This window comes from Heterodontus francisci, chromosome 5, assembly GCF_036365525.1.
Source record: "Heterodontus francisci isolate sHetFra1 chromosome 5, sHetFra1.hap1, whole genome shotgun sequence".
Lineage (NCBI taxonomy): Eukaryota > Metazoa > Chordata > Chondrichthyes > Heterodontiformes > Heterodontidae > Heterodontus > Heterodontus francisci.
The window spans coordinates 7656731-7681323 of NC_090375.1; the positions used below are offsets into that span (position 1 = coordinate 7656731).

Sequence of the window (24593 nt, forward strand, 5' to 3'; positions counted from 1 at the left end):
AAGCGAGGTGGAGGCAGAGAGGGAATTCCAGAGCTTAGGGCCATCAGCAGCTGAAGGTGGAGTGACTTTTAGATTCATTCATGGGATGTGGGCATCGCTGGCCAGGCCAGCATTTATTGCCCATCCCTACTAATTGCCCTTGAGAAGGTGGTGGTGAGCTGCCTTCTTGAACCACTGCAGTCCATGTGAGGTAGATACACCCACAGTGCTGTTAGGAAGGGAGTTCCAAGAATTTGAACCAGCGACAGTGAAGGAACAGTGATATAGTTCCAAGTCAGGATGGTGTGTGACTTGAAGGAGAACTTGCAGGTGGTGGTGTTCCCATGTATTTGCTGCCCTTGTTCTTCTAGGTGGTAGAGGTCGCGGGTTTCAAAGTTGCTGTCAAAGGAGCCTTGGTGAGTCCTAGGCCCAACCATCTTCAGCTGCTTCATCAATGACCTTCTCTCCATCATAAGGTCAGAAGTGGGGATGTTCGCTGATGACTGCACAATGTTCAACACCATTCGTGACTCCTCAGATACTGAAGCAGTCCGTGTAGAAATACAGCAAGACCTGGACAATATCCAGGCTTGGGCTGATAAGTGGCAAGTAACATTCGCGCCACACAAGTGTCAGGCAATGATCATCTCCAACAAGAGAGAATCTAACCATCTCCCCTTGACATTCAATGGCATTACCATCGCTGAATCCCCCACTATCAACATCCTAGGGGCTACCATTGACCAGAAACTGAACTGGAGTAGCCATACAAATACCATGGCTACAAGAGCAGGTCAGAGGCTGGGAATTCTTCAGCGAGTAACTCACCTCCTGACTCCCCAAAGCCTGTCCACCATCTACAAGGAACAAGTCAGGAGTGTGATGGAATACTCTCCACTTGCCTGGATGGGTGCAGCTCCAACAACACTCAAGAAGCTCGACACCATCCAGGACAAAGCAGCCCGCTTGATTGGCACCCCATCTACAAACATTCACTCCCTCCACCACCGACGCACAGTGGCAGCAGTGTGTACCATCTACAAGATGCACTGCAGCAACGCACCAAGGCTGCTTAGACAGCACCTTCCAAACCCGCACCCTCTACCACCTAGAAGAACAAGGGCAGCAGATACATAGGACCACCACCACCTGCAAGTTCCCCTCCAAGTCACACACCATCCTGACTTGGAACTATATCGCCGTTCCTTCACTGTCACTGGGTCAAAATCCTGGAACTCCCTTCCTAACAGCACTGTGGGTGTACCTACCCCACATGGACTGCAGCGGTTCAAGAAGGCAGCTCACCATCACCTTCTCAAGGGCAATTAGGGATGGGCAATAAATGCTGGCCTGGCCAGTGACGCCCACATCCCATGAACGAATAGTAGATGGTACACACTGATGCCACAGTGTGTCGGTGCTGGAGGGAGCGAATGTTTAAAGTGAATTAAAATCGGGGTTTGCTCAAAAGGCCTGAACTGGAGGTGTGCAGAGTTCTGAGAGAGTTGTGCTGCTCAAGGAGATTACAGAGAAAGGGAGAGGTGAGGCCATGGAGGGATTTGAAAAGAAGGATGAGAATTTGTGTTAATTCAAGGCCTTGCTGGACGGGGAGCCAGTGTAGGTCAGTGAGCACAGGGGTGATAGGGAAACGGGACTTGGTGCAAGGACAGTGGTAGCAGAGCTGTGGATGGGCTCTAGTTTATGGTGGGTAGAATGTGGGAGATCAGCCAGGAGGACTTTAGAATAGTCACCTAAAAAGGAAACAAAGGCCTGAAAGAGGGTTTCACCAGCAGACGAGCTGAGACAGGGGTGAAGTCAGGGAATGGTACAGAGGTGGAAATAGGTGGTCATAGTGATGGTGCAGATGTGCAATAGGAAGTTCATCTCAGGGTCAAATAGGACACAAAAGGTTGAGAAGAGTGGGTTCAGCCTCAGACAGTTGCCAGGGAGAGGGATTGAGTAGGCTGGGGAACAGAGTTTAGAGCGGGTCTGAAGAAAATGGCTTCAGTCTTCACAACATTCGTTGGAGTAAATTGCATGACTCAATGTTACTGACACTCCCAGAGCAGTACTGAGGGAGTGCTGCACTGTCAGAGGGTCAGTACTGAGGGAGTGCTGCACTGTCAGAGGGTCAGTACTGAGGGAGTGCTGCACTGTCAGAGGGTCAGTACTGAGGGAGTGCTGCACTGTCAGAGGATCAGTACTGAGGGAGAGCTGCACTGTCAGAGGGTCAGTACTGAGGGAGTGCTGCACTGTCAGAGGGTCAGTACTGAGGGAGTGCTGCACTGTCAGAGGGTCAGTACTGAGGGAGTGCTGCACTGGCAGAGGGTCAGTACTGAGGGCGTGCTGCACTGGCAGAGGGTCAGTACTGAGGGAGTGCTGCACTGGCGGAGGGTCAGTACTGAGGGAGTGCTGCACTGGCGGAGGGTCAGTACTGAGGGAGTGCTGCACTGGCGGAGGGTCAGTACTGAGGGAGTGCTGCACTGGCGGAGGGTCAGTACTGAGGGAGTGCTGCACTGGCGGAGGGTCAGTACTGAGGGAGTGCTGCACTGTCGGAGGGTCAGTACTGAGGGAGTGCTGCACTGTCGGAGGGTCAGTACTGAGGGAGTGCTGCACTGTCGGAGGGTCAGTACTGAGGGAGTGCTGCACTGTCGGAGGGTCAGTACTGAGGGAGTGCTGCACTGTCGGAGGGTCAGTACTGAGGGAGTGCTGCACTGTCGGAGCGTCAGTACTGAGGGAGTGCTGCACTGGCAGAGGGTCAGTACTGAGGGAGTGCTGCACTGGCAGAGGGTCAGTACTGAGGGAGTGCTGCACTGTCAGAGGGTCAGTACTGAGGGAGTGCTGCACTGTCAGAGGGTCAGTACTGAGGGAGTGCTGCACTGTCGGAGGGTCAGTACTGAGGGAGTGCTGCACTGGCAGAGGGTCAGTACTGAGGGAGTGCTGCACTGGCAGAGGGTCAGTACTGAGGGAGTGCTGCACTGGCAGAGGGTCAGTACTGAGGGAGTGCTGCACTGGCAGAGGGTCAGTACTGAGGGAGTGCTGCACTGGCAGAGGGTCAGTACTGAGGGAGTGCTGCACTGGCAGAGGGTCAGTACTGAGGGAGTGCTGCACTGGCAGAGGGTCAGTACTGAGGGAGTGCTGCACTGGCAGAGGGTCAGTACTGAGGGAGTGCTGCACTGGCAGAGGGTCAGTACTGAGGGAGTGCTGCACTGGCAGAGGGTCAGTACTGAGGGAGTGCTGCACTGGCAGAGGGTCAGTACTGAGGGAGTGCTGCACTGGCAGAGGGTCAGTACTGAGGGAGTGCTGCACTGGCAGAGGGTCAGTACTGAGGGAGTGCTGCACTGGCAGAGGGTCAGTACTGAGGGAGTGCTGCACTGGCAGAGGGTCAGTACTGAGGGAGTGCTGCACTGGCAGAGGGTCAGTACTGAGGGAGTGCTGCACTGTCAGTGGGTCAGTACTGAGGGAGTGCTGCACTGTCAGTGGGTCAGTACTGAGGGAGTGCTGCACTGTCGGAGGGTCAGTACTGAGGGAGTGCTGCACTGTCAGAGGGTCAGTACTGAGGAAGTGCTGCACTGTCAGAGGGTCAGTACTGAGGGAGTGCTGCACTGTCAGAGGGTCAGTACTGAGGGAGAGGTGGAGCAACAGGGATCTTGAGCAAAACATTCCAAAAGGAGCCAAAAAATAAACCATTAATATTCTCCTACCTCCGCAAAAAAATCAAATTGTAGAAAAACTGCATTTGGGTCAATGTGAGGAACAATTGTCTGAGTGTGAGGCCCTCACACTAACACCCTCATTCACAGGAGTTTTACTACAATTTTTCCAGCTGTAATCAGGGGTTTGCAGTAACCCATCACTCCCACTTTCACACACATCTCTCACTCTCTCAGCCATGCTTCCCTCTCTGTCTCACACTCACCCTCTCTGTCCCCCTCTCTCTCACTCCCTTACACACACACACACACACACACACACACACACACACACACACACACACACACACACACACACACACACACACACACACAGTTATAGTCAGAAGATGTACTAAACTCCCACATGGGGAAACTCAGTTACCAGCTGGGTACTGTTCTCTCACAGGAACAGACTTTTTAAAGAGTTTTTAATCTCTGACTTACCACACCATGAACCAAAAACTCAAAAAGTTTACTCTTGGTTGCCTTCCTTGCTCCTCCACTCAACTCCTCTGCAGACATTTCAATCTCCTCTCCTCCTTTTCTTTCTCTCTTGCTCTTTCTGTCCTGCAATTCTCTTCTGCTAAATCCGACTCTCTGTCTCACACTTTTAATAGAACTCCTTTCAATGCGGGGAGAGAGAGAGAGAGAGAGAGAGAGAGAGGGAGGTCGGGGGTGGGAGGCTCATAGCAGGTTTCTTAAGGGGGTTCCTGACAGACAACACAGGCGATTAAACAGCTGTCACATTCCGTCACTGAACACGACAAAGTGTCACAGCTGTTTTACAGAAAGCGAAGAAAGGAAAAACAGTTTTGTTATTTAAAAGCGACATCGGGATGTGAGAGAGAGGGAGAGAGGTTTGTTCAGCAGGGACAGTGAGACGCTGAGCTTTTTATTCCACTCTCTTGCTCTACGCTGGCGATTCCTCCAACTCCAATGATTGCGGCACGCAGTGAACACACTGCGACCAATTGATTGGCAAACCAAGGGCAAGGTGGAAATGTGGATGAAGGGTCAAAGCCTGGCAAAGTTCCCTGGCCGGCTGCATTTATGTGTTGCTTGTCTAACTGGAAGCCTCCTCGTCTCTCCCCCAGGAGCAAAACTGCAGAATTGAACCAATGAGCAGGGGCTTAAAAAGACAAGAATGACAGCTGGTCTCTGAAATGTGGTTGTGCCCAAGGCTTGAGTGTCAGTGCAGACTCGCTCCCCCCTTCAGGACACTCTCTCTCTCTCTCTCTCTTTCTATCCGCGAGTCCTTGGGGTACAGATAGGCTCGACAGGAGGAGCATGCGTGCTGTCCCTCACAGCCACGCTGAAGGTCAGTTCCTGGCCCAGCTAAAAGGATCAAAGATAGCGAGAGAAAGAGTGAAAGCAGGGAGAGAGAGAAAGAGAGAGAGAGAGAGAAAAGGAGAGATACAGAAACTGTGGAAAAGCAGGAAGAACAAGAGACTGAGAGTGGTGATTGGCTTTAACCCCTCGCTACCCAGACTCCTCCCATAGCCTCTGGACCCAGTGGCCGCCTCCCCACTGGAGATCTCCCCAAGACTGTGCTGGATCTCATGCCCCTTGTCAGCGATTCCCTAACCATCCCGTGAGGTGACCAAGTACAGTTAGACAATCTCTTCCAAACAGGAGCCCAGCTTCTGCCCCAGATCACAGACAGAAGTGGTCAGCATGTCCATCAGTGACAGTATGTCTCCTCTGGGGAACTGAGAACCCACTTGAGGACCACCCTGGGTAAACCAGTGGCTGAATGCCACAGACTCACGGCCAAAGGGGCAAAATTCAAAAAGTGGTCAGTAACTCAAACACAGAGGTCAGAAAGCCCCAACAGTAAAAATGTCCTTCCCTCGTGGTCAGCCCTACATGTGACTCCAGTCCCACTCTATGTAGGTGATATCATGCCTGGAAGGTTTTAGGGATGGTGATAAATTTACCTTTCACCCGTCACAAGTATAAATGAAAGAGAAACACTGACCATGGAATTGTGGGCAAGGTTAACACAGCTTTGACTCACACACAGAGATGAGAGCTGAACGACATCTGGGGAGGTGAGAGTGACGGCTCCTGACACCAAGACAGAATTCGACCGAGTGTGGCATCACGCAGCCTTCCCACAACCGAGGCAAATCAAAGCCTGAAGATCTCCTTAAAAACTACCTCTTTAAACAAGCTTGTGGTTACCTGTCCAAATGATCACCTTATGTGGTTTGGTGTCAAATCTGTCTAATAACATGCCTGTGAAACACTGAGACGTTTTACTACATTAAAGGGTGCAGGGTGTAGTGGTAATGTCATGGAGCTAATAATCCAGAGACCCAGGCTAATGTCCTGGGGACATGGGTTCAAATCCCACCACAGCAGCTGGTGGGATTTAAATTCAATTAATTCATAAAGAATCTAGAACTGAAAGCTATTCTCAGTAATGGTCATGAAACTAACATCAAACTATTGTCGTAAAACCCCATCGGATTCACTAATATCCTTTAGGGAAGGAAATCTGCTGTCCTTTACCTGGTCTGGCCTACATGTGACTCCAGACCCACAGCAATGTGGGTGACTCTTAACTGCCCTCTGAAATGGCCGAGCAAGATACTCAGTTCAAGGGCAATTAGGGTTGGGAAGCGATGCCCAGATCCCATGAAATAATTTTATAAAAGCACTATATAAATGCAAGTTATTGTTTTAATACAAATATGATGTGCCCCACTTCAGTGCAGAACGTGTGCACGCTACCCGCCACATTGCGCACTTTGGCGACCGTTTTCCGCCTTTATCATCAGTCGCAGCCTCACTACACTCCAGGTCCAGCACAGGAAGAAACTGTTCCTTTTACATGGATACTAAAAAACGTTCGTCACACTGGAGTGCAGCCAAAGTGAGAAAGGAAGTGAAAACAGAGACTGGACTGGAGGGAGACAGTGTATCGCAGAAAACGGAGTAGATCTCTTGACACTGCCATGACTAGGGTTTCTAATGGTCACAGGAAGGCAGGAGGTCCACTCAGGTGTATAATGGGGGGGTGCTGGAAGGGGTCTGTCCACTAATACCAGCTGCCTACCAGGCAGTGAGGTGCCCCAGGAGGCAGGAACATGGAATCAAAGCCCCTTTTTAATCCAGAGTGGGGTGAGCTGCTCGGAGCCAGTTTGCTTCTCTTTCTGTGCTCTGTCAGCCCTGCCAACTGGACGAGCCTGTGTGCACATTCCAAACACCACCAAAGGGCAACAAGGCAAGTGAGTGTCCTTCAGACCCTGAGAACGCTGTGTACCAGCTCAGAAACTGATAATCCACAGGCTGCAAAGACTGGAGGCAGGCGAGATTGTCTCTGTCCCCGGAATCCTTGCTAACCTGCTAACCACTTCAGGCCCAGGCTGCGGCTGCACCAGGCTCACTGCCTCAGCAATGCTTCCTGTTAATACAAGGACAAGCCAAAGAGTCATACAAAAGAAAAACAAAATCTGACACTGAGCCACGGAGGAGAGATTAGGACCAGCAACCAAAAGCCTGGCGAAAAGGAGGTAGGTCTGAAGAAGTGTCTTAAAAGGAGGAAAGAGAGGTGGAGAGGTTTAGGGAAGGAATTCCAGAGCTTAGGGCCTAGGCAGCTGATGACACAGCCACCAATGGTGAAGCGATGGAAAAGGGGGATGTGTAAGAGGTCGGACGTGGAGGAGTGCAGAGATCTCGGAGGATTCCACGGGTTGGCAGAGGTTACAGAGACAGGGAGGGCTGTAGGAGGTTGCAGATATAGGGAGGGTGTGAGGGCTAGAGGGGGTTACAGAGATAGGGAGGGTGTGAAGGCTGGAGGAGGTTACAGAGATAGGGAGGGCTGTAGGAGCTGGAGGAGGTTGCAGAGATAGGGAGGGTGTGAGAGCTGGAGGAGGTTACAGAGATAGGGGGGGTTGTAGGAGCTGGAGGAGCTTACAGAGATAGGGAGGGTTGTAGGAGCTGGAGGAGGTTACAGGGATAGGGAGGGTTGTAGGAGCTGGAGGAGGTTACAGAGATAGGGAGGGTGTGAGGGCTGGAGGGGGTTAGAGAGACAGGGAGGGTGTGAAGGCTGGAGGAGGTTACAGAGATAGGGAGGGTTGTAGGAGCTGGAGGAGGTTACAGAGATAGGGAGGATTGTAGGAGCTGGAGGAGGTTACAGAGATAGGGAGGGTGTGAAGGCTGGAGGAGGTTACAGAGATACGGAGGGCTGTAGGAGGTTGCAGAGATAGGGAGGATGTGAGGGCTAGAGGGGGTTACAGAGATAGGGAGGGTGTGAAGGCTGGAGGAGGTTACAGAGATAGGGAGGGCTGTAGGAGCTGGAGGAGGTTGCAGAGATAGGGAGGGTGTGAGAGCTGGAGGAGGTTACAGAGATAGGGGGGGTTGTAGGAGCTGGAGGAGGTTACAGAGATAGGGGGGGTTGTAGGAGCTGGAGGAGGTTACAGAGATAGGGAGGGTTGTAGGAGCTGGAGGAGGTTACAGGGATAGGGAGGGTTGTAGGAGCTGGAGGAGGTTACAGGGATAGGGAGGGTTGTAGGAGCTGGAGGAGGTTGCAGAGATAGGGAGGGTGTGAGAGCTGGAGGAGGTTACAGAGATAGGGGGGGTTGTAGGAGCTGGAGGAGGTTACAGAGATAGGGGGGGTTGTAGGAGCTGGAGGAGGTTACAGGGATAGGGAGGGTTGTAGGAGCTGGAGAAGGTTACAGAGATAGGGAGGGTGTGAGGGCTGGAGGGGGTTAGAGAGACAGGGAGGGTGTGAAGGCTGGAGGAGGTTACAGAGATAGGTAGGGTTGTAGGAGCTGGAGGAGGTTACAGAGATAGGGAGGATTGTAGGAGCTGGAGAAGGTTACAGAGATCGGGAGGGTCTGAAGGCTGGAGGAGGTTACAGAGATAGGGAGGGCTGTAGGAGCTGGAGGAGGTTACAGAGATAGGGAGGGTGTGAAGGCTGGAGGAGGTTACAGAGATAGGGAGGGCTGTAGGAGCTGGAGGAGGTTACAGAGATAGGGAGGGCTGTAGGAGCTGGAGGAGGTTACAGAGATAGGGAGGGTTTTCGGGGCTGGAGGAGGTTACAGAGATAGAGAGGGTTTTCGGGGCTGGAGGAGGTTACAGAGATAGGGAGGGTTTTCGGGGCTGGAGGAGGTTACAGAGATAGGGAGGGTTTTCGGGGCTGGAGGAGGTTACAGAGATAGGGAGGGTTTTCGGGGCTGGAGGAGGTTACAGAGATAGGGAGGGTTTTCGGGGCTGGAGGAGGTTATAGAGATAGGCAGGGTTTTCGGGGCTGGAGGAGGTTACAGAGACAGGCAGGGTTTTCGGGGCTGGAGGAGGTTACAGAGACAGGGAGGGTTTTCGGGGCTGGAGGAGGTTACAGAGACAGGCAGGGTTTTCGGGGCTGGAGGAGGTTACAGAGATAGGGAGAGATTTGTAAAGAAGGATGAGAATTTGAAGAGCTAAGTGTTGCCCTGTCTGGGAGCCGGGGAGCTCAGCGAGCACAGGGTCTGACGGATCACTGTGATTGGGGATTGGGGATTTTGGAACTTCAGTTTGCATGTGCTCAGGATGGGAGAAAGCAAGATCCGGGGAGTGGGAGAAATGGGGAGGAGGGGCGATGACGGGGTGATGGGGAGGGGGATGCAATGGGAGGGGTGGGGTGCTGATGGGGATCTGGTGAGTTGAGGAGAGGGAGCTGAGTGGAGGCAATGGGGAGAAGGAGGCGATGGAGGAGTTGACGGGGAGAGGGAAATGTTGGAGGGGGCGATGGGGAGGTTGATTGAGGGGGGAGAGGGGGCAATGGGTAGAGGGGACAGGGAGGACAGGGAGGGGACAACGAAGAGAGAGAAAAAGCAATGGGGATGGGGTGGAGGCCGAGTGAACTGGAGGTGGTGTGAGCCGTGCCCCGTGTGGTTTGAATGTAGGGTCAGGGGGTGGAAGGATTCCTGATGACCAGTGATCTGTAACTGTCCCTTTAAGAAGCATTGAATCGATTGCCTGCAGCGTAATGCAGTCGGCCATACCACTACTACCATCCCTCTAACCTCCTCCAGCCCTCACACCCTCCCTATCCCTCTAACCTCCTCCAGCCCTCACACCCTCCCTATCCCTCTAACCTCCTCCAGCCCTCACACCCTCCCTATCCCTCTAACCTCCTCCAGCCCTCACACCCTCCCTATCCCTCTAACCTCCTCCAGCCCTCACACCCTCCCTATCCCTCTAACCTCCTCCAGCCCTCACACCCTCCCTATCCCTCTAACCTCCTCCAGCCCTCACACCCTCCCTATCCCTCTAACCTCCTCCAGCCCTCACACCCTCCCTATCCCTCTAACCTCCTCCAGCCCTCACACCCTCCCTATCCCTCTAACCTCCTCCAGCCCTCACACCCTCCCTATCTCTGTAACCTCCTCCAGCCCTCACACCCTCCCTATCCCTCTAACCTCCTCCAGCCCTCACACCCTCCCTATCCCTCTAACCTCCTCCAGCCCTCACACCCTCCCTATCCCTCTAACCTCCTCCAGCCCTCACACCCTCCCTATCCCTCTAACCTCCTCCAGCCCTCACACCCTCCCTATCCCTCTAACTTCCTCCAGCCCTCACACCCTCCCTATCCCTCTAACCTCCTCCAGCCCTCACACCCTCCCTATCCCTCTAACCTCCTCCAGCCCTCACACCCTCCCTATCCCTCTAACCTCCTCCAGCACTCACACCCTCCCTATCTCTGTAACCTCCACCAGCCCTGACACCCTCCCTGTCTCTGTAACCTCCTCCAGACCTCACACCCTCTCTCTCTCTGTAACCTCCTCCAGCCCTCACACCCTCCCCAACTCTGTAACCTCCACCAGCCCTCACACCCTCCCCAACTCTGTAACCTCCACCAGCCCTCACACCCTCCCCAACTCTGTAACCTCCTCCAGCCCTCACACCCTCCCAAACTCTGTAACCTCCACCAGCCCTCACACCCTCCCTATCCCTGTAAACTCCTCCAGACCTCACACCCTCTCTCTCTCTGTAACCTCCTCCAGACCTCACACCCTCCCTATCTCTGTAACCTCCTCCAGCCCTCACACCCTCCCTATCTCTGTAACCTCCTCCAGCCCTCACACCCTCCCTATCTCTGTAACATCTGCTTTTTTTTTTATTCATTCAGGAGATGTCAGCCTCACTGGCCAGGCCAGCATTTATTGCCCATCCCTAATTGCCCTTGAGAGGGTGGTAGTGAGCTGCCTTCTTGAACCACTGCAGTCCATTTGGGGTTGGTACACCCACAGTGCTGTGAGGAAGGGAGTTCCAGGATTTTGACCCAGCGACAGTGAAGGAACAGCGATATAGTTCCAAGTCAGGATGGTGTGTGACTTGGAGGGGAACTTGCAGGTGGTGATGTTCCCATGCATCTGAGCTCTTGTCCTTCTAGTTGGTAGAGATCGCGAGTTTGGAAGATGATGTTTAAGGAGCCTTGGTGCATTGCTGCAGTGCATCTTGTAGATGGTACACACTGCTGCCACTGTGTGTCGGTGGTGGAGGGAGTGAATGTTTGTAGATGGGGTGCCAATCAAGCAGGCTGCTTTGTTCTGGATGGTGTCGAGCTTCTTGAGTGTTGTTGGAGCTGCACCCATCCAGGCAAGTGGAGAGTATTCCATCACACTCCTGACTTGTGCCTTGTAGATGGTGGACAGGCTTTGAGGAGTCAGGAGGTGAGTTACTCACCTCAGGATTCCTAGCCTCTGACCTGCTCTTGCAGCCACGGTATTTATATGGCTACTCCAGTTCAGTTTCTGGTCAATGGTAGCCCCTAAGATGTTGATAGTGGGGGATTCAGCGATGGTAATGCCATTGAATGTCATGGGGAGATGGTTAGATTCTCTCTTGTTGGAGATGGTCATTGCCTGGCACTTGTGTGGCGAAAATGTTACTTGCCACTTATCAGTCCAAGCCTGGATATTGTCCAGGTCTTGCTGCATTTCTACACGGACTGCTTCAGTATTTGAGGAGTCACGAATGGTGCTGAACATTGTGCAATCAGCAGCGAACATCCCCACTTCAGACCTTATGATTGAAGGAAGGTCGTTGATGAAGCAGCTGAAGATGGTTGGGCCTAGGACACTACCCTGAGGAACTCCTGCAGTGATGTCCTGGAGCTCAGATGATTGACCTCCAACAACCACAACCATCTTCCTTTGCGCTAGGTATGACTCCAACCAGCGAAGGGTTTTCCCCGATTCCCATTGACTCCAGTTTTGCTGGAGCTCCTTGATGCCATACTCGGTCAAATGCTGCCTTGATGTCAAGGGCAGTCACTCTCACCTCAGAGTTCAGCTCTTTTGTCCATGTTTGAACCAAGGCTGTAATGAGGTCAGGAGCTGAGTGACCCTGGCAGAACCAAAACTGAGCATCACTGAGCAGGTTATTGCTGAGCAAGTGCCGCTTGATAGCACTGTTGATGACACCTTCCATCACTTTACTGATGATTGAGAATAGGCTGATGGGGCGATAATTGGCCGGGTTGGACTTGTCCTGCTTTTTGTGTACAGGACATACCTGGGCAATTTTCCACATTGCAGGGTAGATGCCAGTGTTGTAGCTGTACTGGAACAGCTTGGCTAGGGGCGCGGCAAGTTCTGGAGCACAGGTCTTCAGTACTATTGCCGGAATATTCAGGGCCCATAGCTTTTGCAGTATCCAGTGCCTTCAGTCGTTTCTTGATATCACGTGGAGTGAATCAAATTGGCTGAAGTCTGGCATCTGTGATGCAGGGGACTTCAGGAGGAGGCCGAGATGGATCATCAACTCGGCACTTCTGGCTGAAGATTGTTGCAAATGCTTCTGCCTTATCTCGCCCCTACAACCCTCCCTATCTCGCAAACATCCTCCATCCCTGCAACCCTCTCTATCTTTGTGACCTATTCTAGCCACTCCAACACTCCCTATCTCAGTAACCTCCTCCAGCCCTACAGTCCTCCCTATCTCTATAACCTCTTCCAGCCCTACAACCCTCCGTCTCCGTAACCTCCTCTAGTCGTACATGCCTCCCCATCTGCGTAACCTCCTCCAGCACCTCCATCCCTCCATAACCTCCTCCAGCCCAAAATCCCTCCCCCTCTCCATAACCTCCTCCTGCCCTGAAACCCTCCTTATCTCTGTAACCTCCTCCAGCCCCGACAATTCTCCCTATCTCGGTAAGCTCCTCCAGCCCCAAAACCCTCCCTACCTCCATAACCTCCTCCAGTCCCTACAACCCTTCCTATCTCTGTAACCTCCTCCAGCCTCTACAACCAGTGGGAGTCATTCAAAAAGGAAATAGTGAGGATTCAGAGCCAACATGTACCTGTTAAGGTGAAGGGTGGGACCAAGAAGTTCAGGGAACACTGGATGTCAAGGGAAAAAGAGGATTGGATCAGGTAAAAAAAAGGAGGCTTATGGCAGATTCGGAGTGCTGAAAACAGAGGAGGCAGTATAGGAGTATAGAAAGTGTAGGGGGGCTCCTTAAAATAGTAATTCAGCGAGCGAAGAGGGGACATGAAAAAACACTGACGGGCAAGATAAAGGAAAATCCTAAGGCATTTTATAAGTATATTAAGGGCAAGAGGATAACCAGGGAAAGAGTAGGGCCCATTAGGGACAAAAGTGGCAATCTGTGTGTGGAGCCGGAGGGCATAGCTGAGGTTTTAAATGATTACTTTTCATCTGTGTTCACTATGGAGAAGGACGATGTAAGTGTAGAGATCAGGGAGGGGGATTGTGATATAATTGAATATATTAGCATTGAAAGGGAGGAAGTGTTAGCTGTTTTAGCGGGCTTAAAAGTGGATAAATCCCCAGGCCCAGATGAGATGTATCCCAGGCTGTTGTGCGAGGCAAGGGAGGAGATAGCAGGGACTCTGACACAAATTTTCAGATCCTCTCTGACCACAGGAGAGGTACCAGAGGACTGGAGGACAGCGAATATGGTACCATTATTCAAGAAGGGAGCAGGGATAAACCAGGTAATTACAGGCCAGTGAGTCTAACATCAGTGGTTGGGAAACTATTGGAAAAAATTCTGAGGGACAGGATTAATCTCCACTTGGAAAGGCAGGGATTAATCAGGGATAGTCAGCATGGCTTTGTCAGGGGGAGATCGTCTCTAACTAACTTGATTGAATTTTCCGAGGAGGTGACTAGATGTGTAGATGAGGGTAAAGCAGTTGATGTAGTCTACATGGATTACAGTAAGGCTTTTGATAACGTTCCGCATGGGAGATTGGTTAAGAAGGTAAGAGCCCATGGGATCCAGGGTAATTTGGCAAATTGGATCCAAAATTGGCTTAGTGGCAGGAGGCAGAGGGTAATGGTCGAGGGCTGTTTTTGCGAGTGGAAGCCTGTGACCAGTGGTGTATCACAGGGATCGGTGCTGGGACCCTTGCTGTTTGTAGTGTACATTAATGATTTAGACGTGAATATAGGAGGTATGATAAGTAAGTTTGCAGATGACACAAAAATTGGTGGTGTTATAAATAGTGAGGAGGAAAGCCTTGGATTACAGGGAGATATAGATGGGCTGGTAAGATGGGCAGAGCAGTGGCAAATGGAATTTAATCCTGAGAAGTATGAGATGATGCATTTTGGGAGGATTAACAGGCAAGGGAATATACAATGGATGGTAGGACCATAGGAAGTACAGAGGGTCAGAGGGACCTTGGTGTACTTGTCCATAGATCACTGAAGCAGTAGCACAGGTAGATAAGGTGGCTAGGAAGGCATATGGGATACTTGTCTTTATTAGCCGAGCCATAGAATATAAGAGCAGGGAGGTTATGATGGAGCTGTATAAAACACTAGTTAAGCCACAGCTGGAGTACTGTGTACAGTTCTGGTCGCCACACTATAGGAAGGATGTGATTGCACTGGAGATGGTGCAGAGGAGATTCACCAGGATGTTGCCTGGGCTGGAGCATTTCAGTGATGAAGAGAGACTGAAAAGGCTGGGGTTGTTTTCCTTAGAGCAGAGAAGGGAGAACATGATTGAGGTATACAAAAGTATGAGGAGCATTGATAGGTTCGAAAGGAAGAAACTTTTTCCCTTAGCGGAGAGGTCAATAACCAGGGGACATAGATTTAGTGTAAGGGGCAGGAGGTTTAGAAGGGATTTGAGGAAAGATTTTTTCACCCAGAGGGTGGTTGGAATCTGGAACACACTGCCTGAAAGGGTGGTAGAGGCAGGAACCCTCACAACATTTAAGAAGTATTTAGATGAGCACTTGAAACACCAAAGCATACAAGTCTACGGGCCAAGTGCAGGTAAATGGGATTAGAATAGTTGGGTGCTGGCCGGCCATCACAGACACGATGGGCCGAAGGGCCTGTTTCTGTGCTGTATAACTCTATGACTCTAACCCTCCCTATCTCTGTAACCTCCTCCAGCCCTACAACAGTCCCTATCTCTGTAACCTCCTCCCCACATACAAACCCTCCGTGATCTCTGCACTCCTCTAATTCTGAGCTTTATTTCATCCCTGATTTTAATCGCTCCACGTTTGGCAGCCGTGCCTTTTGCTGTCTGGAACCCAAGCACTGGAATTCCCTCCCTGAACCTCTCCGCCTCTCTCTCCCCTCCCTGAACCTCTCCGCCTCTCTCTCCCCTTCCTGAACCTCTCCGCCTCTCTCTCCCCTCCCTGAACCTCTCCGCCTCTCTCTCCCCTCCCTGAACCTCTCCGCCTCTCTCTCCCCTCCCTGAACCTCTCCGCCTCTCTCTCCCCTCCCTGAACCTCTCCGCCTCTCTCTCCCCTCCCTGAACCTCTCCGCCTCCCTCTCCCCTCCCTGAACCTCTCCGCCTCCCTCTCCCCTCCCTGAACCTTTCCGCCTCCCTCTCCCCTCCCTGAACCTCTCCGCCTCTCTCTCCCCTCCCTGACCCTCTCCGCCTCCCTCTCCCCTCCCTGAACCTCTCCGCCTCCCTCTCCCCTCCCTGAACCTCTCCGCCTCTCTCCCCTCTCCCTGAACCTCTCCGCCTCTCTCTCCCCTCCCTGAACCTTTCCGCCTCCCTCTCCCCTCCCTGAACCTTTCCGCCTCCCTCTCCCCTCCCTGAACCTCTCCGCCTCTCTCTCCCCTCCCTGAACCTCTCCGCCTCTCTCTCCCCTCCCTGAACCTCTCCGCCTCTCTCTCCCCTCCCTGAACCTCTCCGCCTCTCTCCCCTCCCTGAACCTCTCCGCCTCTCTCTCCCCTCCCTGAACCTCTCCGCCTCTCTCTCCCCTCCCTGAACCTCTCCGCCTCTCTCTCCCCTCCCTGAACCTCTCCGCCTCTCTCTCCCCTCCCTGAACCTCTCCGCCTCTCTCTCCCCTCCCTGAACCTCTCCGCCTCTCTCTCCCCTCCCTGAACCTCTCCGCCTCTCTCTCCCCTCCCTGAACCTCTCCGCCTCTCTCTCCCCTCCCTGAAGCTCTCCGCCTCTCTCTCCCCTCCCTGAACCTCTCCGCCTCTCTCCCCTCTCCCTGAACCTCTCCGCCTCTCTCCCCTCTCCCTGAACCTCTCCGACTCTCTCCCCCCTCCCTGAACCTCTCCGACTCTCTCCCCCCTCCCTGAACCTCTCCGACTCTCTCCCCCCTCCCTGAACCTCTCCGACTCTCTCCCCTCTCCGCCTCTCTCCTCCTCCTTTAAGACTCTCCTTCAACCCTCCCTCTTTAAGCAAGCCTTTGATTGCCTGCCCTAATATCTCTGTATGTTTTGATTGGTCACTGTTCCTGTGAAGTTTTACTCTGTTAAAGCAGGCTGTTGTTTTAATATAAATATGACAGATTTAGTTTAGTTTAGTTTAGAGATACAGCACTGAAACAGGCCCTTCGGCCCACAGAGTCTGTGCCGACCAACAACCACCCATTTATACTAATCCTACACTAATCCCATATTCCCCACCTGTCCCTATATTCCCCTACCACCTACCTATACCAGGGGCAATTTATAATGGCCAATTTACCTATCAACCTGCAAGTCTTTGGCATGTGGGAGGAAACCGGAGCACCCGGAGGAAACCCATGATGGTTCCCTTTAGCTCAAAATATGTGCACACTGCCCGCCATATTTTGCAGACAGGCCAGAGAGGAAGCGAAAAGGAGGCTCTTTCGCAAAAAGATTCTCGATGAATGGGAAAAAAAGGAGGGAAATGGCAGATATTGACCTGATGTGTTTACTTGGATCCCAGCTTGGTGACGGACCACATGGAGCCCAATCTACATCAACCCCGTGCTCAGGAAGGAGTCACAATGAGGCCCCAAGTGGGTCGGGCAGCAGCTTTGTTCCCGAAAGGTCACTGATGATCCAGGTGGGTTTTCCTTACAAACTGGTAGCTTCATGAGAACGTTTACTCAGACAAGATTTTTGCTCCATTTTAAAAAAAAACTGAATTCAAATTCTCTAACAGCCCGAGAGGAATGTGAACTCAAAGTCTCCTGATAATTAGTCCAACAATCTTACACATCAAACAAGCACTCCAAGGTCACTAGAACACTGTGGTACAGTACTGGTGGGGACAGATCTGTCACTGTACAACACTGGGGTACAGTACTGGTGGGGAGAGGTCTGTTACTATAACAGTGGGGTACAGTACTGGTGGGGAGAGGTCTGTCACTGTATAACACTGGGGTACAGTACTGGTGGGGACAGGTCTGTCACTGTACAACACTGGGGTACAGTACTGGTGGGGACAGGTCTGTCACTGTACAACACTGGGGTACAGTACTGGTGGGGACAGGTCTGTCACTATAACACTGGGGTACAGTACTGGTGGGGACAGGTCTGTCACTGGACAACACTGGGGTACAGTACTGGTGGGGACAGGTCTGTCACTGTATAACACTGGGGTACAGTACTGGTGGGGAGAGGTCTGTCACTGTATAACACTGGTGTACAGTACTGGTGGGGAGAGGTCTGTCACTGTATAACACTGGGGTACAGTACTGGTGGGGACAGGTCTGTTACTGTATAACACTGGGGTACAGTACTGGTGGGGACAGGTCTGTCACTGTCTAACACTGGGGTACAGTACTGGTGGGGACAGGTCAGTCACTGTACAAAACTGGGGTACATTACTGGTGGGGACAGGTCTGACACGGTGTAACACTGGGGTACAGTACTGGTGGGGACAGGTCTGTCACTGCATAACACTGGGGGAGAGTACTGGTGGGGACAGGTCTGTCACTGTACAACACTGGGGTACAGTACTGGTGGGGAGAGGTCTGTCACTATAACAGTGGGGTACAGTACTGGTGGGGACAGGTCTGTCACTGTACAACACTGGGGGACAGTACTGGTGGGGACAGGTCTGTCACTGTACAACACTGGGGTACAGTACTGGTGGGGAGAGGTCTGTCACTATAACAGTGGGGTACAGTACTGGTGGGGACAGGTCTGTCACTGGACAACACTGGGGTACAGTACTGGTGGGGACAGGTCTGTCACTGTACAACACTGGGGTACAGAAACTGGTGGGGACAGGTCTGTCACTGTACAACACTGGGGTACAGTACTGGTGGGGACAGGTCTGTCACTATAACACTGGGGTACAGTACTGGTGGGGAGAGGTCTGTCACTGTATAACACTGGGGTACAGTACTGGTGGGGACAGGTCTGTCACTGTATAACACTGGGGTACAGTACTGGAGGGGACGGGTCTGTCACTGTATAACACTGGGGTACAGTACTGGTGGGTACAGGTCTGACACGGTGTAACACTGGGGTACAGTACTGGTGGGGACAGGTCTGTCACTGCATAACACTGGGGTACAGTACTGGTGGGGAGAGGTCTGTCACTGTATAACACTGGGGGAGAGTACTGGTGGAGACAGGTCTGTCACTGTAGAACACTGGGGTACAGTACTGGTGGGGACAGGTCTGTCACTGTATAACACTGAGGTACAGTACTGGTGGGGAGAGGTCTGTCACTGTATAACACTGGGGTACAGTACTGGTGGGGACAGGTCTGTCACTGTATAACACTGGGGGACAGTACTGGTGGGGACAGGTCTGTCACTGTATAACACTGGGGGACAGTACTGGTGGGGACAGGTCTGTCACTGTATAACACTGGGGTACAGTACTGGTGGGGACAGGTCTGTCACTATAACACTGAGGTACAGTACTGGTGGGGACAGGTCTGTAACTGTATAACACTGGGGTACAGTACTGGTGGGGAGAGGTCTGTCACTGTATAACACTAGGGTACAGTACTGGTGGGGACAGGTCTGTCACTGTATAACACTGGGGGACAGTACTGGTGGGGATGGGTCTGACACTGTATAATACTGTGATACAGTACTGATGGGGACAGGTCTGTCACAGGATAACACTGGGGTACAGTTCTGGTGGGGACAGGTCTGTCACTGTATAACACTGGGGGACAGTACTGGTGGGGATGGGTCTGACACTGTATAATACTGTGATACAGTACTGATGGGGACAGGTCTGTCACTGTATAACAATGGGGTACAGTACTGGTGGGTACAGGTCTGTCACTGTATAACACTGGGGTACAGTACTGGTGGGGACAGGTCTGTAACTGTATAACACTGTGATGCAGTACTGGTGGGTACAGGTCTGTCACTGTATAACACTGGGGTACAGTACTGGTGGGGACAGGTCTGTAACTGTATAACACTGAGGTACAGTACTGGTGGGGACAGGTCTGTCACTGTATAACACTGGGGTACAGTACTGGTGGGCACAGGTCTGTCACTGTATAACACTGGGGTACAGTACTGGTGGGGATGGGTCTGTCACTGTATAACACTGGGGTACAGTACTGGTGGGGACAGGTCTGTCACTGTTTCATACTGGGGTACAGTACTGGTGGGGATGGGTCTGACACTGTATAATACTGGGGTACAGTACTGGTGGGTACAGGTCTGTCACTGTATAACACTGGGGTACAGTACTGGTGGGGACAGGTCTGTCACTGTATAACACTGGGCTACAGTACTAGTGGGGACAGGACTGTCACTGCATAACACAGGGGTACAGTACTGGTGGGTACAGGTCTGTCACTGCATAACACTGGGGTACAGTACTGGTGGGGACAGGTCTGTCACTGTATAATACTGGGGTACAGTACTGGTGGGGACAGGTCTGTCACTGTATAACACTGGGGTACAGTACTGGTGGGGACAGGTCTGTCACTGTATAACACTGGGGTGCAATACTGGTGGGGATGGGTCTGTCACTGTATAACATTGGGGCACAGTACTGGTGGGGATGGGTCTGACACTGTATAACACTGGGGTACAGTACTGGTGGGGACAGGTCTGTCACTGTATAACACTGGGGTACAGTACTGGTGGGGTTGGGTCTGTCATTGTATAACACTGGGGTACAGTACTGGTGGGGATGGGTCTGACACTGTATAACACTGGGGTACAGTACTGGTGGGGACAGGTCTGTCACTGTATCACACTGGGGTACAGTACTGGTGGGGACAGGTCTGTCACTGTATAACACTGGGGTGCAATACTGGTGGGGATGGGTCTGTCACTGTACAACATTGAGGCACAGTACTGGTGGGGATGGGTCTTACACTGTATAACACTGGGGTACAGTACTGGTGGGTACAGGTCTGTCACTGCATAACACTGGGGTACAGTACTGGTGGGGACAGGTCTGTCACTGTATAACACTGGGGTACAGTACTGGTGGGGACAGGTCTGTAACTGTATAACACTGGGGTACAGTACTGGTGGGGTTGGGTCTGTTATTGTATAACAATGGGGTACAGTACTGGTGGGGATGGGTCTGACACTGTATAACGCTGGGGTACAGTACTGGTGGGGACAGGTCTGTCACTGTATAACACTGGGGTACAGTCGTGGTGGGGACAGGATTGTCACTGTACAACACTGGGGTACATTACTGGTGGGGACAGGATTGTCACTGTACAACACTGGGGTACAGTACTGGTGGGGACAGGTCTGTCACTGTACAACACTGGGGTACAGTCGTGGTGGGGACGGGTCTGTCACTGTACAACACTGGGGTACAGTACTGGTGGGGACAAGTCTGTCACTATAACTCTGGGGTACAGTACTGGTGGGGAGAGGTCTGTCACTGTATAACACTGGGGTACAGTACTGGTGGGGACAGGTCTGTCACTGTATAACACTGGGGGACAGTACTGGTGGGGACAGGTCTGTCACTGTATAACACTGGGGTACAGTACTGGTGGGTACAGGTCTGTCACTGTATAACACTGGGGTACAGTACTGGTGGGGACAGGTCTGTCACTGTATAACACTGGGCTACAGTACTAGTGGGGACAGGGCTGTCACTGTATCACACTGGGGTACAGTACTGGTCGGGACAGGTCTGTCACTGCATAACACAGGGGTACAGTACTGGTGGGTACAGGTCTGTCACTGCATAACACTGGGGTACAGTACTGGTAGGGACAGGTCTGTCACTGTATAATACTGGGGGACAGTAATGGTGGGTACAGGTCTGTCACTGTATAACACTGGGGTACAATACTGGTAGGGACAGGTCTGTCACTGTATAACACTGGGGTACAGTACTGGTGGGGACAGGTCTGTCACTGTATAACACTGGGGGACAGTGCTGGTGGGGACAGGTCTGTCACTGTATAACACTGGGGGACAGTGCTGGTGGGGACAGGTCTGTCACTGTATAACACTGGGGTACAGTACTGGTGGGGACAGGTCTGTCACTGTATAACACTGGAGTACAGCACTGGTGGGGATGGGTCTGACACTGTATAACACTGGGGTACAGTACTGGTGGGGACAGGTCTGTCACTGTATAACACTGGGGTACAGATCTGGTGGGGACAGGACTGTCACTGTACAACACTGGGGTACAGATCTGGTGGGGACAGGTCTGTCAATGTACAAAACTGGGGTACAGATCTGGTGGGGACAGGTCTGTCACTGTACAACACTGGGGTACAGATCTGGTGGGGACAGGTCTGTCACTGTACAACACTGGGGTACAGTACTGGTGGGGACAGGTCTGTCACTGTATAACACTGGGGTACAGTACTGGTGGGGATGGGTCTGACACTGTATAACACTGGGGTACAGTACTGGTGGGGACAGGTCTGTCACTGTATAACACTGGGGTACAGTACTGGTGGGGATTGGTCTGACACTGTATAACACTGGGGTACAGTACTGGTGGGGAGAGGTCTGTCACTGTATAACACTGGGTTACAGTACTGGTGGGGACAGGTCTGTCACTGTATAACACTGGGGTACAGTGCTGGTGGGGATGGGTCTGACACTGTATAACACTGGGGTACAGTACTGGTGGGGACAGGTCTGTCACTGTTTCACACTGGGGTACAGTACTGGTGGGGACAGGTCTGTGACTGTATAATACTGTGATACAGTACTGGTGGGTACAGGTCTGTCACTGTATAACACTGGGGTACAGTACTGGTGGGGACAGGTCTGTCACTGCATAACACTGGGGTACAGTACTGGTGGGGACAGGTCTGTCACTGTATAACACTGGGGTACAATACTGGTAGGGACAGTCTGTCACTGTATAACACTGGGGTACAGTACTGGTGGGGACAGGTCTGTCACTGTATAACACTGGGGTACAGTACTGGTGGGGACAGGTCTGTCACTGTATAACACTAGGGTACAGTACTGGTGGGGACAGGTCTGTCACTGTATAACACTAGGGTACAGTACTGGTGGGGACAGGTCTGTCACTGTATAACACTGGGGGACAGTACTGGTGGGGATGGGTCTGACACTGTATAATACTGTGATACAGTACTGATGGGGACAGGTCTGTCACAGGATAACACTGGGGTACAGTTCTGGTGGGGACAGGTCTGTCACTGTATAACACTGGGGGACAGTACTGGTGGGGATGGGTCTGACACTGTATAATACTGTGATACAGTACTGATGGGGACAGGTCTGTCACTGTATAACAATGGGGTACAGTACTGGTGGGTACAGGTCTGTCACTGTATAACACTGGGGTACAGTACTGGTGGGGACAGGTCTGTAACTGTATAACACTGTGATGCAGTACTGGTGGGTACAGGTCTGTCACTGTATAACACTGGGGTACAGTACTGGTGGGGACAGGTCTGTAACTGTATAACACTGAGGTACAGTACTGGTGGGGAGAGGTCTGTCACTGTATAACACTGGGGTACAGTACTGGTGGGTACAGGTCTGTCACTGTATAACACTGGGGTACAGTACTGGTGGGGACAGGTCTGTAACTGTATAACACTGGGGTACAATACTGGTGGGGATGGGTCTGTCACTGTATAACACTGGGGTACAGTACTGGTGGGGACAGGTCTGTCACTGTTTCATACTGGGGTACAGTACTGGTGGGTACAGGTCTGTCACTGTATAACACTGGGGTACAGTACTGGTGGGGACAGGTCTGTCACTGTATAACACTGGGCTACAGTACTAGTGGGGACAGGACTGTCACTGCATAACACAGGGGTACAGTACTGGTGGGTACAGGTCTGTCACTGCATAACACTGGGGTACAGTACTGGTGGGGACACGTCTGTCACTGTATAACACTGCGGTGCAATACTGGTGGGGATGGGTCTGTCACTGTATAACATTGGGGCACAGTACTGGTGGGGATGGGTCTGACACTGTATAACACTGGGGTACAGTACTGGTGGGTACAGGTCTGTCACTGCATAACACTGGGGTACAGTACTGGTGGGGACAGGTCTGTCACTGTATAACACTGGGGTACAGTACTGGTGGGGTTGGGTCTGTCATTGTATAACACTGGGGTACAGTACTGGTGGGGATGGGTCTGACACTGTATAACACTGGGGTACAGTACTGGTGGGGACAGGTCTGTCACTGTATCACACTGGGGTACAGTACTGGTGGGGACAGGTCTGTCACTGTATAACACTGGGGTGCAATACTGGTGGGGATGGGTCTGTCACTGTACAACATTGAGGCACAGTACTGGTGGGGATGGGTCTTACACTGTATAACACTGGGGTACAGTACTGGTGGGTACAGGTCTGTCACTGCATAACACTGGGGTACAGTACTGGTGGGGACAGGTCTGTCACTGTATAACACTGGGGTACAGTACTGGTGGGGACAGGTCTGTCACTGTATAACACTGGGGTACAGTACTGGTGGGGTTGGGTCTGTTATTGTATAACAATGGGGTACAGTACTGGTGGGGATGGGTCTGACACTGTATAACGCTGGGGTACAGTACTGGTGGGGACAGGTCTGTCACTGTATAACACTGGGGTACAGTCGTGGTGGGGACAGGATTGTCACTGTACAACACTGGGGTACATTACTGGTGGGGACAGGATTGTCACTGTACAACACTGGGGTACAGTACTGGTGGGGACAGGTCTGTCACTGTACAACACTGGGGTACAGTCGTGGTGGGGACGGGTCTGTCACTGTACAACACTGGGGTACAGTACTGGTGGGGACAAGTCTGTCACTATAACTCTGGGGGACAGTACTGGTGGGGACAGGTCTGTCACTGTATAACACTGGGGTACAGTACTGGTGGGTACAGGTCTGTCACTGTATAACACTGGGGTACAGTACTGGTGGGGACAGGTCTGTCACTGTATAACACTGGGCTACAGTACTAGTGGGGACAGGGCTGTCACTGTATAACACTGGGGTACAGTACTGGTAGGGACAGGTCTGTCACTGCATAACACAGGGGTACAGTACTGGTGGGTACAGGTCTGTCACTGCATAACACTGGGGTACAGTACTGGTAGGGACAGGTCTGTCACTGTATAATACTGGGGGACAGTAATGGTGGGTACAGGTCTGTCACTGTATAACACTGGGGTACAATACTGGTAGGGACAGGTCTGTCACTGTATAACACTGGGGTACAGTACTGGTGGGGACAGGTCTGTCACTGTATAACACTGGGGGACAGTGCTGGTGGGGACAGGTCTGTCACTGTATAACACTGGGGTACAGTACT

At 52.2% G+C, this 24593-nt stretch overlaps 2 protein-coding genes across 4 annotated transcripts in view; one reads left to right on the plus strand and one right to left on the minus strand.

Moving 5' to 3' along the window:
• The window catches only part of LOC137369692 (SWI/SNF-related matrix-associated actin-dependent regulator of chromatin subfamily D member 3-like), a 40718-nt gene extending 36453 nt beyond the window's left edge, over positions 1 to 4265 (minus strand). The window contains exon 1 of the mRNA XM_068031028.1: positions 4119 to 4265. Within this exon, the coding sequence (XP_067887129.1) occupies positions 4119 to 4196 (78 nt within the window). The 5' untranslated portion in view covers positions 4197 to 4265. The remainder of the gene's footprint in view (positions 1 to 4118) is intronic.
• A 661-nt stretch (positions 4266 to 4926) lies between these two features.
• Positions 4927 to 24593, plus strand: part of LOC137369509 (histone H2B-like) — a 66268-nt gene continuing 46601 nt past the window's right edge. Inside the window, exons 1-2 of one of the 3 annotated variants that reach the window (XM_068030764.1) lie at positions 4927 to 4992; positions 16810 to 16929. Coding sequence is in view for 1 of the 3 variants with exons in the window: in XM_068030766.1 (XP_067886867.1) it covers positions 16921 to 16929 (9 nt within the window). In the remaining 2 variants the exon portion in view is untranslated. Of the gene's footprint in view, positions 4993 to 6569; positions 7193 to 16809; positions 16930 to 24593 lie in introns of those variants that run through there. The other 2 variants (XM_068030766.1, XM_068030765.1) reach the window with 2 other exon arrangements.